Source organism: Mustela putorius, unplaced genomic scaffold, assembly GCF_011764305.1.
Source record: "Mustela putorius furo isolate JIRA1106 unplaced genomic scaffold, ASM1176430v1.1 tig00003962_pilon_pilon_pilon, whole genome shotgun sequence".
Taxonomy (NCBI): domain Eukaryota; kingdom Metazoa; phylum Chordata; class Mammalia; order Carnivora; family Mustelidae; genus Mustela; species Mustela putorius.
The window spans coordinates 1,342,290-1,358,212 of NW_025422106.1; the positions used below are offsets into that span (position 1 = coordinate 1,342,290).

Here is a 15,923-nt window from a genome sequence, read left to right on the forward strand (position 1 = left end):
GCCGCCTCCAGAGCCTGGTTCTTCGTTCCTGCCATGCAGCAAGCCTGGCCCCCGTGGGAGCTGCATGCAGGGGAGTGTGAAGGGGCGGGTGTGGGAGGAAGCTGGGCCCCGAGCTGGTTATTCAACAGGATAGAGTGCTTTGTTTTGCAGCTCTCTCAAGCATCACGGTCAAGGCTGATGGGAGCTATGTGGCCACTTTCAGCCACAGCTTCCCATCAGCCCCAAGTCTTACCCGTTCCCCCATAAGTAGAGCCTGAGAAAATGGGAGACTGAGGTGAAGTGGGGTGTTGCAGGCATTACTCAGTGGGTGAGATCCAGTTTTTCTGCCCCTGTGGGCTCAGCTGCCGACCAGCACCTCCTGAGAGAGAGTGGCTGAGTTCCTGAGTTCCGTCTGGTGCCCTTCTCCACTGATGTCCTAGCTGACCAGCTTTGGGGGATGAAAGATGTCTACTTTGGGGGGGGCAGGGAATGGGGGCCACCCCAGCCCCAGCCTGATAACATCAAGAGTGAGAAAGTCAGCAGGTGTCTGTGTCAGTTCTGTCATCACCAGCTGGCAGGATGTGGACCCCGGACTGCTGTCACTGCTGGCCTGTGTATCCTGCCTCACGTGGCACTCAAACCATTTCTCCACTCTCCTTGTTTCTGGGGTGGTGGACCTGGAGGACTAGAGCTCCTGGGTCCCTCACCTGAATGTTTTTGCCCTAAGTGCATGTGGGGATGGGGAGTGTAGAGGGCAGCAGCCATCCAGACCTTCCAGGTGAGAGGTTAGCAGGTGCAAGGAAAGGAACTGGGCAGGTCCACAGGTCAGGTGGCTGGCCCAAGATCCCAGGGAGTTGATGGCAAAGACTGCTGGGATTGGAGTCTAGTCTCTGCCTCCCAGCCTAGTGTTCTTACCCCACTGCCTTTCAAAGCAGTCAATCCTTTATTCCTGTGTTTACTCACTGAACATTAATTGAGTACCTACTGTATACCAGGGAGCCACAGACCATTCTGGACAGCACTGTGAGCTCTCTGCTGGGAGAAGCACTGGGTTCTGCAGGAACCCGGTAGAAGGGAAATTCCCTTAGTCTGGGGAGGTCAGGAGAGGCTTCTCAGAGGAGGTGAGGCTTCAGTGACGTTAAGAGTTAACCTGGTGGTAGTGGAGGGAGTAAGTGTTCAAGGCAGAGGAAGCAGGTGACATGCATGGTATGTTCCTGGTACTTCACCAGCAAAGTGTGCTCTCAAGGCGGTGGTCAGAGAAGGGTCAGCAGGAGTAGATCACAGGGGGCCTTGAGTCATCATGGGAGTCTGGGCTTTGTCCTGAAGCCGCTGGGCAGACATTGAAGGCTTGTAAGCAGCAATGGCAAAGTTGTCTTGGTTGTGGTTTGGAGCATAGATTGGAGGGGCTAGCCTGAACACAGCTGTGGTCCTCCGGGTAAGAAACAAGGTGGGGCTGCACTAGGCCAAGGCAGTGGGATGGATAAGGAGGCAGTGGCAGCCAGAGACAGCAAGCAGTTAGAATCCAGCGCTCTTGGAGAGCAATTGGTGGTGGCCAGTGAGAGAGATGGTGGTGTCTGGGGGCAACTGTGGGTGATGGTCTTCTCAGACATAGAGGAAACAGGTGGAAAAACCATGTTTTTGTTTTTGTTTTTAAGATTTTATTTATTTGACAGATGGAGATCACAAGTAGGCAGAGAAACAGGCAGAGAGAGAGAAGGAAGCAGGCTCCCCGCTAAGCAGAGAACCTGATGCGGGGTTCGATGTGGGGCTCATTCCAAGACCCTGGGATCATGACTTGAGCCAAAGGCAGAGGCTTTAACCCACTGGACCACCCAGGCACCCGGAAAAACCAGGTTAGGGGCAGAAACAATGTCAAGCTTTGGACAAGGTAGGCTATGGTGCCTGTGGAAGGACACCCAAGAGGAGAACAAAAGGCAGCTGGGTGCTTAGTCTGGAGAATCAGGGAATGGCAGAAAGCTCCATCTGGGGGTGGACCCCGACCTTTTGAATCAATGGCAGGAATTATTAACTTCAGTTTACAGATAAAGTTCAGTGAGGCTAAGCAACATCCACAGTTACATGGCTATGGAGCAAGGACTTGAACTCATATCTTTGGAGTTCAAGTTCTGCGGTGCCTGTAAGCCCCAAGTCTTGTGCCAATTCCCCTGCTCTGGCTTTTGCAAGGGGAGGAGGGTTGGGGAGGAAGAAGCAGGTGTCTGAGTATGTTTGTCTCCTTTTCATGTGCCTTCTGCCTGAAATTGTGTTTTCCCGGAACTGGCAGGCGGGGGCATTTCTAGGTGACTTAGAGATGTTGAGAGATGAAGAAAGAGAGATTCTTGTCTTTTGGTAACCACAAGCCCTCAACTGATGTTCATTCAGCACGGTGGTGGTTGTCAGCATGTGAAGATTTCAACAACCATAAAGTCAGCTGGGATTAGATCCAGAGAGACTGGGGGACTGGGGTTCCTACTACCTCAGGGAGTTGGGAACTGAGGCGCTGGGGACCCCTCCTGTCGGGGACCACTGAACCAGTAGCTGCTGCTGCTTCTTTTTCTTCTTCTTTTAAGATTTTATTTGTTTATTTGAGAGAGAGAGAAAAGGAGGCACAAGCATGGATAGGGCAGAGGGAGAACTCCCCACTGAGCAGGGAGCCCAATGCAGGGCTCAATCCCACAACCCTGAGATCATGAGCTGAGCTGAAGGCAGCTGCTTAACCAGCTGAGCCACCCAGGTGCCCCTGACCTGTAGCTTCTGTCCAGCTTCTGAATTGAGGCCAGAGAGGCCTCAGTCCAGTGTGTGGCTGAAGGTTTTCCCATCTTCCAACAAATCACAGAAGCTGATCTGGGACCTCCACGGCCCGGGAACAATGGTTGTTCCAGGTGGTACCTTAGAGAAAAATCTTGTCTTAGCGCCAATAATCACATCCTCAAGAAAATGTGCCTTCCTACATATTGTCTCTCAGAGTTTTGTTCTGGTTTTATTTTTTGATGTTTATTTTTGGTGTTTATTTATCTCTCGCACTAAACGGTAAAGCCTCCAAAAGACCCAGACTGGGTCTGTTTTGTCTGCTTGGCCCATTTCCTAACTCCTGACTCATATTTGTCAAATAAATGAATGAATGCCCCCTAAGACCCAAGCTCTAGGCCTGGCAGCAGAGGCAGCTCTTGTCTGTGACAGACTGTGCTCCAGCTAGCAGAATGTCACTTTCAATTCTGCAATTGGTGGTGGTAGTTGGGAGGGAGGGGCAGGATGCACTAAGGGGTTCCTCCCCCCACCCAGGAAACAGATGGTTAAAGTGCTTAAAGCATTGCTGCTTCCCCCAGCACCCTCTGCACCCCCATTCTACTGCACCCAGCGTTCCTTCTTTCCTGGGGCTGAAATGGGCTCTGGTAGTTAATTCTCCTTCCCTCTAACTCCAACCAAGCGGTTGAGGTGAGAATTCCTTATTTAGCTGACTGTTTTTCCTCTGCTCTCTCCATAGACTTCCCAGCCTTCTTCATGCCTCTTCAACTTGTGCTCATACTTCTTTAATGCTTGAAACACCATCTCTCAGGCTCTAGCATAACTCATTGTACTTCACTCCAGTAGCAACACGGTCCCAGGCACTGGACCAGGTCGGGAGTGGTGGTGGTGGGGGAGAACAAAGATGAGCAAGACCCGAACCCCCACCCTCTTGGCCTCAGGGCTGATTGGCGGAAACAGGCTGGTCTCCAGTGTTAGGGTAGCCCCATTTGTCTGGAGAACCAGGCCAGGGCTTGGGAAGTCGGTGGTTTCTATGGCAGGCGGCTAAAGGCTTTTAAGAATCCACCTTTCTGAGAAGGTGAAAGACATTCAGGTGGAGGAAACACAAAAGCAAAAGCATGACGCAAGGAGCTGGGCATGTGTGGGCAAGGACCAGTGGACGCAGAAGGTGGGCGATTACCTGCAAAGGCAGGTGAGGGCTGTTCATGGAGACTTGTGAATATCAGGTGAGGTGGCTTATCTAAATCCAGTGGGCACTAGGGACTCACTGAAGGTTTATGAGCTGTGGAGTGCCAGGCTCTGGGCTGGGCTTTATGTCGGTGAAGAGGGCTGTGCTGAGTCGAGGGAGGGAGACAATCAGAGGTTTTCCCCTAGTGGAGGGGAGCACTAATGCGCTGCGGGAGGACCATGGCAGTGTGGGGGCGGAGGGAGTTGATTCTGCTGTGTGATAACTGACCTCTCCTAACTGTCCCCTCAGCCTGAGGTGGGTTTGCCTTCCCACTTCTCTTTTTGTTTTCTGGTTTTTCCCAGTTTAAGCAAAGAAGGAAATTCACAACTAAAAGAGTCTCCTCGTCCCTTTCTCACCTCCAGCACTGCTCTCTTTGGCTCGGGCTCTCTCCTGCTGGCTCTTGGCATCTGGTACCCCTCTGTAGGGTCTCTGGCTGCAAGATCTCTCTTTTTGCTCTGTCCCTATCCTCAGATGTCCACCCCCCAGATCTGGCAGCTGTGCCTGAGCAGTGGTTTGCCAGTGAATTGTAGAAGCCATAGGGATTTACTCCTAGAAGCTAGAAGTTGCCTATCACCAAGGGACCTCCAAAAGGGAGGGAGACCCCACCCTTCCCTAAGGGAACTCACTTTGAGTGGGTCTGCAAGGGCCCTAGTGAAATCTCTAGTGAAACCGCTGGAGATCCAACTAGGGCTGGAATATTCTCCCAGCAGAGAGGATCAGTGATGCCTCTGCTCCACACAGCCGGCAGGTGCAGAACGGAGGGTTTTGCTTCAGTCTGGTGCCCAGACATGACAACGGGAGAAGGGACAGCTGGGACCTGGTAGTGGGTCACTGTGCTGGGCCTCCTTGATGCAGTCAGGGAGCAGGTCACCCAGAGAACCTCTAGAGTTTCCTCAGGGCAAAGGGGGGGAGGGATGTGGAGTCTGGACCCCATTTTCCTTGCACCTCCAGGGCTCTAGACAAGTAGGCTGTTCGCTGTCGTTGTGACATTCATAGCACCCGTGAGGGGCCAGTGTCCCAGGGGATTCCCGGGTCCCGCAGGTGACTCGTCGGGCTTCCGTGACCTCACAGGCAAAACTCGCTCGGCCCTCCCCGGGGGCGGGGTTCTAAGCACCCTGGCTCGACCCGGGCCCCCGAAGGTCGCTGAGTCTTGCCCCTCCCTAGCCGGGGACGCGCCATGGGACAACTGATCGCCAAGTTGATGGGCGTCTTCGGGAACCAGGGTAAAGGGCGCATAGCTCATTCAAGCGACTGCTTTGATTCGGCTCCCACCCGGGGCTCCCCGAATCCGGGGTCGGGGCGGATGCGCTGGGGGACCTCGGGCTCCGAAGATCCTGCGTGGGCGCTCCTTGCAAGCTCCGGGGCCCCCTTCCTAGCCCCTTCCCGCCTCCTCCCCTCCTGCTCCTCGCGGGTGGCGCGCTTCGGTGCACACCGGGGCGCAGGGCTCAGCGAGCCTCCGTCCTCCTGGCTAAAAGGGGCCGCGGGCTGCGATCGTGGCTCTTTCTCCAGACCCCTTCTCTTGGCAAGCCCAGGGCGCCCCGGACCTTTCGGACAACCGCCTTTCAGGAAATGTGGAGCGAGGAAGGCTCAGCAATCATTTCCACTGTCCGGGAGTACCGCTTGTGTCGGGGTCGGGGAGGAAACATGTCCTGTTGGGTTTTGGTCGGGGAAGCAGAAATGGTACAGTGAGCAGAGGTCTCCCAGCTCGCTGGAAACACTCGTCTCCTTCTTGGGAACCCCGGTGGGGCATCAAGTACCCTTGGTTACTGAGTTTGGCCCTGACCCTGCCCTCCCTCCCCGCCCCCCACCCGATGCCTCCAGAGCACAAGGTTATCATCGTGGGACTGGACAACGCGGGAAAGACCACCATTCTCTACCAGTTGTAAGTGACTCTCGGGTGGAAAGAGGTGGGGGTTGGCTCTTTCCTCCAGACTGACAGACATTTGGACCAATCACCCTTCCCTGGGTTCCCAGGTTTTCCAGTAGCCAGGAGGAGTGATCGTGGGGGGAAGTTATGTGATCTTCCCAGCATGGTGACCCTTCAGTTCTGTGGCCGCTCGCCTGGCATTCGAATCTTGCCCGGTATAGGCGACCCCAATGGTCCCCACCATCTCCACCCCTTACCCCTACCAGACTTGGTTGCAGGCCAGAGGCTGTCAGAAACTGACTTCCTGCCTCCCTGCTCTTCGCTCCCCCTAGCGGTGGGTCTCACCTTTTAACTCAGGCACCCCACCTTTCCCTCTTTCTCCCCTTCTTCAAACCCAAAGGGGAGGGCCAGTTTTGAGTCAGGTTGAGCTCCGTAGCTCCCCATCTAGAAGGGTCTGGGCACGTGTGCTGAGTAATTATCCATCGGAGCTCTTCCCAATATCCACTCTGTGGATGGCATCTCTCCCCCTTTGGAACCTCCAGAGTATTTACTCAGGAAAATTTTCCCCTGAAAAAGAAATACCCGCAAATGTTTATCTTAAACCAGAAGAAAAGAGAGCATCGAACATTACAAGCACGCAGAGTGAAAACTAAGTTTCCCAATCAACCCAGACTCCCAGATCTCCCAGAGATGCCCCCTACATATAAAAATGTGTGTGTTCTCTCTGCATTTTAACAAAACTCCCAGGTGATCCAGCTGCATATTGCTGTTTGAGGACACGGCTCTAATATGACTCCCATATCTGGGGTCCGCGCCAGGACAAGGCTCAGTCCCACTCCCTCCTGCACTCCCCTGTGACCGGAGGCTTGGCCACCCTGGGCCGAGTTGTTCTGAGTTAAATCTAGCCTGACTGGGGAACCGAGGGCTGGGGGACCCAGAGCGGGGAGCAGAATGGGCTGAGCTCTTGCTGGTCTCTTCTCCCTCCCCAGCCTGATGAATGAGGTGGTCCACACATCTCCCACCATCGGTAGCAACGTGGAGGAGATCGTTCTGCGGAAGACTCACTTCCTTGTATGGGACATAGGGGGGCAAGAGGCTCTCCGCTCCACCTGGAGTGCATACTACTCCAACACCGAGGTGAGTGGCATGCTGGGGCAGGAGGGGCCTGGAAGGCTGCTTGCTGTGTGACTTGAGCCTGTCACTTCCCCTCTCTGAGCCTTTGTTACCCGAACCTGTGAGGTGGAGATTGTAATAATGATTACCCCAATGGCTGTGAAAATTAAAACAAAACAAAACAAAACCGCTAACACATGTGTTTCAAATCCTTAATGCAGCAGTGTTTTGTTAAAATTTGTGAATACCTCTTGGCAGCTTTGCTTGCTGGCAGCTTTCTGTGTGATGCCCTGTGTGGCGTAGGCCCTTGGTCTCCAAGGGCCTTCCTTTCTCACTCTGGCACCCGTGGATTAAGTGGTTTGCTTCCCAGAGTGAGACCGAGTACGAATTCCAGCACCACCACTCACCAGCTGTGGGTTCTAGGGCAAGATCTGCCCTCTCGCTGAGCTCATCTCATTTGTAAATGGTGCTAAGCCTGGTCCAGGGGCACAGGGCTGTGCTGGGACCCGAATGCTGACCCCAACGCCCACGGCATAGCATCGCCTCTGGCACGCGATCCGAGTCGTGCTGTGTTCCCCCACCGTGTGGATAGAAAAGGGAATGAAAACGGGACTTGAGGGCAGTGAGAGCTTGAGACCAGACCAGTTCTCTGTGGGGCTAACATCAGGGCGGTGTAGAGGCCGGTCGGGAGCACAGGGGGCGGGAGACACGGTCCTGCCGGAAAAGCCCACGACTCACCACTGCCCTCTGCTGGCCAGTTCGTCATCCTCGTGATTGACAGCACGGACCGGGACCGGCTGCTGACCACTCGCGAGGAGCTATATAAGATGCTGGCCCACGAGGTAAGGCTTCCGAGGTTGGGAGAGGGCCCCGGGGAGACTAGCTGTGGGACCTCAGCCTACTCACTCAGCCTCTCTGAGCTTTGTTCCTGAGTCCCCCGTGTCTGAGAGCCGCTACCCCAGCTGTCTGGACAGGGCTAATTTCTCCCAGAAGAAGGGCCCTAACGCCCTCAGCACAACCGATCGCAGAAGCCAGAGCTACTGGTCCAGGTCGTGACCCCCCTTCTCACTCACTGTGGGACTTTCTCCCCTCAGACAAGTCACTTCACTTCTCTCAGTTTTTCCAAATACAAAATGGGGAGGATCACCAAATTTCTGCCTTATGGGACTGTTGTAAGGATCACAGAGCTGGCAGGCAGGCAATCTGCAACATGTCCGTGTCCGCGAGTGTGGTTGCCCCACGTCGGGTACCACGGGGCATGGGCTTCTCCTGCAGGGACAGCAGGGGGCTAGGGAGGACTTAGGGAGCAGGGGGATGGGAAGCTAGGCCCTGGCAGGCTGACGGGGCTGGGCTCCTCTGTCTACAGGCTCTGCGAGATGCTTCCGTCCTAATCTTTGCCAACAAGCAGGATATGAAGAACTCCATGACCACCTTGGAGATCTCTCAGTTCCTCACTCTGACCGCCATCAAAGACCACCCGTGGCATATCCAGGGCTGCTGTGCCCTCACCGGGGAAGGGTTAGTGGCTCCCCATCTGGACGTCCAGGGTCTGGCCCAGTCAATGAACAGCTGACCATCAGAACCTTCTCCTGTTTCTCCCCTGTCAGAATCTGGCTCATAGGCGCACACCCAGGACCATTATACTGACTCTCAGGGTTTCTGTAGAGAGTAAACGGTGTCATTCATTCAACATCTATTGAGCACTGATTCTGGGCCAGGCACTTTTCTAGGCACCAGGGAAACAGCATCGAAGAAAACACAAAACCCCTCCCCTGTTAAGGCATACATTCTGGTGGGAGGGAACCGACAATAAACAATAAAATTAAGAAAAAGCTACAGTAAGTTAAAAGTGGCAAGTGTTTGGAAAAGATCAAGTGGGAAAGAGAGATTGAAAGTATGTGGGCAAATGTTGCAAAGGCTGTGAGGGACACATAGAAAGGGGCTCTCATCAGTCTTGGAAAGTTCTCTTTCCTCTTTCTCGAGTGGGATCACAGCAGGCTAGGAACCCAGGTGTCTGGAGGCTGGAGGGAGGTCGGTCCAAGGAACCACGCATTTCTGGTAGTTCCTTGCCATTCCCTCCTCCAATCCACATCCATCTCCTCTGCTAGACTCTAGGCCCCGGAGGGCATGTCTGTGTTTTCACCAGTAACCCCGGCCCCTAGCCCAGGACCTGATGTGCAGTGGGTACTCAATCCATTTATACTTGTTGATGGAGAGAAGGGATTTAACTTTGGTTGTTACATCTAATCCATCGGCTCTGGGTTGGGGCTGGCGACTTGGAGGCCGTCATCCTCATGGGATATACTGATCCGTGGGATATACTCTTCCATCTTCCCTGCAGGCTGCCCGCGGGGCTCCAGTGGATGCAGTCTCGGGCCACTGCCAACTGATGTCCTGACCTGAGAGACCAGAAACCCTGGGGGGTTTTGCTTGGACTGTTTGGGTGGAAAACGCAAGTGATGATTATTTTCTGCGGTTCTCTGATGGGAGCTGGGTCAGCTAAGGAAGTGAGATTGCCGAAGTCCACCCGACCTAATCCCTCCACCGAAGGGCTAGACTGCCTGCCCTGACCTGCTGCAGACAGGACAGCAGAAGAGCTGCCCTTCGCCCTGGGGAAGCAGGTGTCTTTGGAAGCACAGGCAAGTCATTAGATGTGTTGAGGGACTGGGAAGCGGAGCCCCGTCCCCTCAGCCTGCAACCTCTTTGAGGGGAAAAAAAATGGGGGATAAAGTAGGAGACCCCTGGAAATGCTCTTTATTTCCTAGAACCCCACCTCCTATCCCGCGATTCTCACCCCAGTTTTCTGGCCCCTTTGCCATCTTTGAGCAAAGGAGATTCCAGAAAGGCAAAGAGGGCAGGCGCAGGGGAAGGAGGACAGAGCCAAAAACTGGTGGGAAGGGAGAGGAGGAAGGATGGGACATCCCAGACGGGGACAGTCCCTCGCACTGCGGGGAGTTCCACTCCTCCCATGCCTTTCCCTTCCCTCTGAGATGCTGGCTTGGACCACAGCTTTTGAGAGTTAAGCCATCCCATCCTTTGCCCTCCAGTCCTTCCAGTATGAATCCCACGCCTCCCAGATGTCTCCAATTCCTACACCGTGCCTATCTTGGCTGTCTTTTGTAGTGATTTTTTAGTTGTTTTAGAATTTTTATAAAAGAGTAATAAATGCTGTTGAAGACTGCTCACTTCTTATTTATGCTACCTGTGCTTCAAACTGGCTTTTGTTTTTTGTACAAGGCATCAGCTCTGTGGAAATCCTCCTGGGAAATGGAGGGGGTACTGCTCAAGGGTACTGCCCAAGGGTCCACTGGGCTAGGGAGACTGGCTGGTTCTTTGGTCCTGGGCTCTCCCACCCTCTGCCACGTAACTGACTCCTCCTGCCTTGCTGGGACTGGGAGCTTTGGCTCTACCTGGATCTAGAGGTGGGCGGGGCTTGATGCTGACTCCGGGAGGAGGGGAGGAGGGGCCCTTGGGGATTGGAGAAGCCCAGGAGTCCTCTGGAGGTAGAGCTGGAGACAGGATGGAAACCCAGGCTGTCCATCTGAACACAGGGAGCCCTGCTTTTACGCCATAAGACCTGAGACGGTTCTGGAGTCCATGGATTTCTCTCCTTCCCAAGTCAGCACTGGACATCTTGGGGACAGTCTGGACACAATTATAGAAGGTCCAGGAGTCCTTAATCCTGTGGTTTCCTGAGGTGTAATGGTGGGAAAACACTCAGCAATTCTAGCTATCCCCATTTAGCCCACAACCTGTTCTTTTCGTGAAGTTACTTTGACACAGTTGTCGGATCGAAACAATTTAATATTCTCCTTATACTACAGAAACCTATTCCAGGAAAGCATGGCTGGCATGGTGGGGGTATAGCTCAGTGGTAGAGCATTTGACTGCAGATCAAGAGGTCCCCGGTTCAAATCCGGGTGCCCCCTCTCCAACCCAGGTTTTTTCGTGTTTTTTTTAACCAGTAGTCCATCTCTCAAAGTGCCGTGGCAGGGGAGAGGGGATGCGAGATGCGATGTCGGGGCCTGCCACCCTGTTTTGCAGGCAGGCGACGATGGAGTGTTGGCCCGGCAGATCCGTGCGCCCAGCCCGCGCGTGCGTCTATGGGTGGGAAGCAGTGAGAGGGCGAGAAGCTGCTGGTTAACCCTAGGTGGACAGCCCAGACTGCGCACTCCCGAAGTGCTAGGGCGGAGGCCCGCGCACTATCAGGGAGGCCTGGCCAGCGACCCCAACGGCTCTGCCCGGGGAGGGAGGCCCAGGACCTAAGGTCCTGGCTTGGGCTGGGGAAAGGAGACCCAGAGAACGCTGTCTGAGAGTGCAGGACGGAGAGAGGGGAGCCAAGATGCAATAAAGGGGCTCCGACAGGGCAAAACAGGGGGACCTCGGCGCAGGGAATGTCCCCGAAACCAGGGATCTCGAAGGATCTCGAGGGATCTCCCTTCCCATTTCCAGACTCCATTTTGCTTACACCATTCAGTAGAAATTTTAAGCTCAGAGCTTCGGGAAACAAGTTCTGCGTTCAGGCGAATAATCTTTTGAGATTATATTGTTTCCAACTTTTGCAAACATTGGACACGACTTCTTTTCACGAACTCTTCACAGCGCCTGCGCAGTCATAGGACTAAGAGGTTACTGCGCCCAAACGTCAGCAGCGGGGGTATAGCTCAGTGGTAGAGCATTTGACTGCAGATCAAGAGGTCCCCGGTTCAAATCCGGGTGCCCCCTGCTTACCTGTTTTCACTGGGCCACAGAGGGCCATGTCTCCATGTGTCTTTTTCTCCCTTCATTTTATGTTGACATTGCCTTCGCCATCTTTTGAGCAGACGACGATTGGTGCAAGAAAGACGCGAGACAGTGCAAGAAGCGAGAATTCTCAAGCGATGGATCCTAAAATGTGGTCCCCGGACTAGCACCACCACCTGGGAATGTGTTAGAAATGCAGATTTTCGACTTCTTCCCGGAACTATTGAATGAGAAACCTGAGGAGGGTGGCGCTCAGAAATTTGTATTTTTAATAAGCCCTCCAGGTGATTCTGATGGGTGCGCAAGTTCCAGAATCTTACATTTAAAAAAATGTACACGTCTCTTGCTTGGGATTATTTCCAAGCTGCTGTTTTCAATCCGAGCCTTTAAAGAGACCGTGTAAAACGGACCGCGGCTCCCCACTTGACCGCTAGAGGGCAGCAAGAAGCCGCAGCTGGAAGCGGCGGCCTATTCCTGTTTAAGAGTCGGGATTTGAGTTAGACAACAAGAAGAACTTACAGTCAGGCCTTGCCTTGTCCTACCGTAAAGGATTAGCGTTTAGGGCTGGAGGAGCGTTTCTGGGACCCTGCATCCAGAGGAAGGAGGAACTGGGATTCTGAGAGATTAGGGGGCTTTGGTTCTTGTTTCCCTTCTCAGTTTCTGTCTTTGGCCTCAGTGTCAGGGAACACCCCCCCCTTCCAGCCCACACTTCTTCTGTTCACGCGCGTATCCTTCTTCCTGGGGAATTCCCTCAAGAGCTCTCCGTGTCCATCCCCTACCTGTCCGTGACTGTCCAGTCCCTAGGCCCCAGCCCCGTGAGAAACCAGGTGCCCCTCATCCCTCATCCTCCCACCCCCGAGTGCTCCAGCTCCTTGCCACCGCACGAAGTAGGTCAGGGGAGGGAATCAGCACCTTCGTGTCCTGACCTGATTCCCTGCCGTCTATTAAATCTCCTAAATTGTGGGTATTTTTATTCTGTCCTGAAAGAAAAGGGGGGAAAAAAAAAAGGTGATCTATTCCCCAGAGTCTGTCATAAGGTGGTGGCAGGTGGGGTGAGATGTCTTCGTGCTGGGGGGAGGAGGGGTAGACTTGGCTTTGAGGACTGACTGGGACCCTGAACAGGCCTGGGGTCCCCAGAGAGAAAGGTGGCCTCGGTTACCTTCTGGGGTTAAGGGGAGGTCCGGGCTGCCCTCTACCACGGTGTCCACCAGGCTGATGGGAAAGACGGTGCTAGGAACTGGGGGCGGAGGGCGGCGGTGATGGGGAAAAGGGAGAGGAACCCCGGGGAGGGGAGTGGCATTCAGGCCTCTGTTGGCGAGAGAAGCTGGGGCGGGGGTGGTCTGTGCTGCAAAGGGAGATTCCTGGGGTGGGGATGGGCATCAGAAACCCACAGAACTCTGAGCAACAGCCCAGAAAGTCAGAAAGCCTGGTAGAGCTGGAGGAGGGGGTGCGTATGGCAGGAGTGCACCGCCCGAGGAAAGGGGCGCCTGTCCCTTCCTGGGGTGTGCACACACACACACACACACACACACACCCCGTCCACGGTCTTGTCTCAGCGGCTTTCCGCGGGGAGGTGGGGGTGAGGAGGGGAGGGGAGGCAGGAGCTAAGGTGCGGGGTGGGGGGCCGCTTCTCCCAGCCCAGGGTCCCCCGCCCTGTCCCCTACTCCGCCCCCAGCCACCCCCCACCAATTCCGCGGTGGGAGCGCTCCGGGAGGGCTGGGAGGACCGGGGAAGACTCTGGGAGCGCTCGGGAGGCGCCGCGCCCCCCCCCGCCCCGCCCCCTCCCCGTCCGCGCTCCGGGAGGCCGCCGCTCTGCTCGCTCGCCGCCGGCCCGCGCCCGCGCCTCTCCCGCCGCCCCGCCGGGCCCCGCGCTCCGCCGCCTCCTCGCCGCCCACCACTCGGCGCGCCAGCCCCCGGGACTGCGCCGCCTGAGCCCGGCCCCTCCCTTGTTCTGGGCCGCGGTCCGCAGCGGGCCGGGGGCGGGTCCTGGCACCCACCATGCGGGCAGAGCTCTGGCTCCTGGTGCTGGTGTTCAGGGAGGCTGCCCGGGCGCTGAGCCCCCCGCCCGGAGCAGGTAGGACTGGCCGGAGTCGGTCGGGGTGGGCGGGGGGCGGGGACGGAGCAGGCAGGCGGGCGTGGGCAAGGCCAAGTACCCACCGGCCAGCGTTGTCGGGTGGGTGGGGGGACTGTCCGCGGAGGGCCAGGAACCTTTCAGGTTGTGAAAGGTGGACAGGGACCCACTTTCTTAAACACATCGGGTGTGTGAGTGAGGGTGGAGGCATCAGACACTAATGCCCCTCGCCTCTCCTTCCCTCCTGGAAGGACACCAGAGGGACCCCAGTAGAGGGGGCTACATAAGGCAATGGGCTCTGGCCCCAAAGAGGACGGTAGGGGAGTCATAGGGACCCCTCGTCACACTGAGGGAGGCTGAATTCCGATGAGACGGAGAGTCTGGGGTGCCTCCTGCCCCAGCTTTGCCATCTTCTCTTCCCACCCCCCAGGTCCCACCCCAGCCCCAAGCTGACCTGGGTTAGGTCTGAATCCATTTCACATTTGGGGGCTGGGTGGGAGCAGCCAGAGGGATGGTGGAGACCCAGCATCTCTCCTAGAGGAAGCTCTGTAGCAGTCTGTCCCACTGCCTTCCTCCCCCTGTTTGGAGCCTGGAGAACCCTATGGGGCTCGGGAAGAAGCAACTTGCTGCTCCCCCATTCCCCAGTCTCCAGGACCCTCCTGTCACTCCTGCTCTTCTGTCCTGGTGGCCTTTGGCCATCAGCTGCTCTGGCTCTGGATGGGAGTGAGCAGGGGGCTCCTCTTGGCACACTCCTCTTCCCTACACTAGTGCTCCACAGTCATCTCTCCCACCTGGAAGTCCTTTCTGAGGTCTACCTTGAGTCTCTTGTATTATTTAAAACAAAACAAAACAAAGCAGTGTTCAGCATGCAATTTTATATTACCTTCCTATCTCCTCAGGCACCCAGACTTCTTGGGGTTGGGAGGTGGGTAATTTGCAGTCTAGCCTCTTGACAGCAAGAATTGAGGAGATAGAACTTTATGCCTTGGGGACATAGGTGTCCCTTAAATGGGATGGAACAGGGTCATGGGCTTGTCCTGGGAGATGCTGTAGCTGGGCTGCTGTGTCTCTGGGGTGTGCTAGCCCCAGGCACAGCATCTGTGACTGTGTTCTTGACTTCAACGGACTTGTGTGTAGAAGAGACAGGCCTGGGTCCCTGTGGAGAAGGAGGGTGAGGAAGGGTGATGGTGGTGGAAATGCAGGCAGAGAGCAGTGGAAGTTGGTGTGGCAAAAGGCCGGTGATACAGAAGCACCAGTTTTCAGGGAGACCACACAGAGAAGGGCCCGAGACTTGGCTTCTTGTCCCCACATCTCACTTGCTGTGTGACCTTGAGCAAGTTACTTTCCTTCTCTGGGCCTATTTCGCCACTTCTAAAGTGGCGAAAGTAAAATCTTTGATTCTTGGTGGGTTTATGAAAGATTCTTTTTTTTCCTATTAAGGATTGTCTTTCCTTTTCAGATTTGTTATGATATATGTGGGTAACTGGCAATTGAAAAAATCTGTATAAAAGGGAGAGGTTGGCCAGGTCAGTTTTTGAGGTTCTATGCAACCCCAAACTTGGTGAGACCTTCTGAACTCAGGATGTGACTAGGATGATGAGGGAGGGCTCTGGACCCCTGACTGAGGTGGGAGAACCACAGAGAGGTTTGGGGAAAGCGAACTGGGAGATAAGGAGCCTGTGCTGGGGGGTGGAGGAGGGTGGAAAGCCTTGGGCCTGGCTGAGAGCTGCCTCTTCAGAGTCCAGTTGGGGTAGTAGACGCCTGAGGAGGCCAGAAAGAGAGGGGCAGGCAGAAACTTGAATCAAAGCTCTAAGTCGAGGACACCCTGTCTTCTGGGCTTTGCCAGAGACTCAGCCAGGAAAAAATGGACTTTCTCTGTGGCAGGAGAGGTGGGCTGGACTTCAGGAAGTGCTTGGGAAGCCAGAGGGGGCAGCTGCTGACTCTCAGTCCAGTATTTTTCGTTTTTGTTTTTTTTTTTTTCCACCAGGCCTGGCTGCACTGGAGGAAAGGCCTGGGTGGAGGCGGAGGTGGGGGTGTCTTCTGGGAAGAAGAGATGTGTGTGTGTGGGGGGTAGGACATTCTAGAGGAGGGCCCCCAAGGAGGGACAACCTGGCTGGGATCAGTGGTGGAGCCCTGGGACCTGGGGAAAGGGCATCGGGGAGCTAGATGTGAAGGAGTGC

At 55.2% G+C, this 15,923-nt stretch overlaps 2 protein-coding genes and 2 non-coding genes across 4 annotated transcripts in view; all 4 read left to right on the forward strand.

The window, feature by feature from the left end:
* The first annotated feature begins 3,316 nt into the window (after nucleotides 1-3,316).
* On the forward strand, nucleotides 3,317-10,114 carry ARL5C (ADP ribosylation factor like GTPase 5C). The gene is made up of 7 exons (XM_004764681.3): nucleotides 3,317-3,411; nucleotides 5,114-5,172; nucleotides 5,771-5,831; nucleotides 6,806-6,953; nucleotides 7,688-7,771; nucleotides 8,296-8,447; nucleotides 9,271-10,114. Exons 2-7 carry the CDS (start codon nucleotides 5,127-5,129, stop codon nucleotides 9,317-9,319), a joined length of 540 nt encoding a protein of 179 aa, XP_004764738.1. The 5' UTR covers nucleotides 3,317-3,411; nucleotides 5,114-5,126; the 3' UTR covers nucleotides 9,320-10,114.
* A 672-nt stretch (nucleotides 10,115-10,786) lies between these two features.
* Nucleotides 10,787-10,858, forward strand: TRNAC-GCA. The gene has a single exon. It is a non-coding gene; the product is annotated as a tRNA-Cys (tRNA).
* Nucleotides 10,859-11,582: 724 nt separating this feature from the next.
* TRNAC-GCA lies at nucleotides 11,583-11,654 on the forward strand. The gene has a single exon. It is a non-coding gene; the product is annotated as a tRNA-Cys (tRNA).
* A 1,843-nt stretch (nucleotides 11,655-13,497) lies between these two features.
* The window catches only part of PLXDC1 (plexin domain containing 1), a 56,080-nt gene continuing 53,654 nt past the window's right edge, over nucleotides 13,498-15,923 (forward strand). The window contains exon 1 of the mRNA XM_004764682.3: nucleotides 13,498-13,746. Within this exon, the coding sequence (XP_004764739.1) occupies nucleotides 13,671-13,746 (76 nt within the window). The 5' untranslated portion in view covers nucleotides 13,498-13,670. The remainder of the gene's footprint in view (nucleotides 13,747-15,923) is intronic.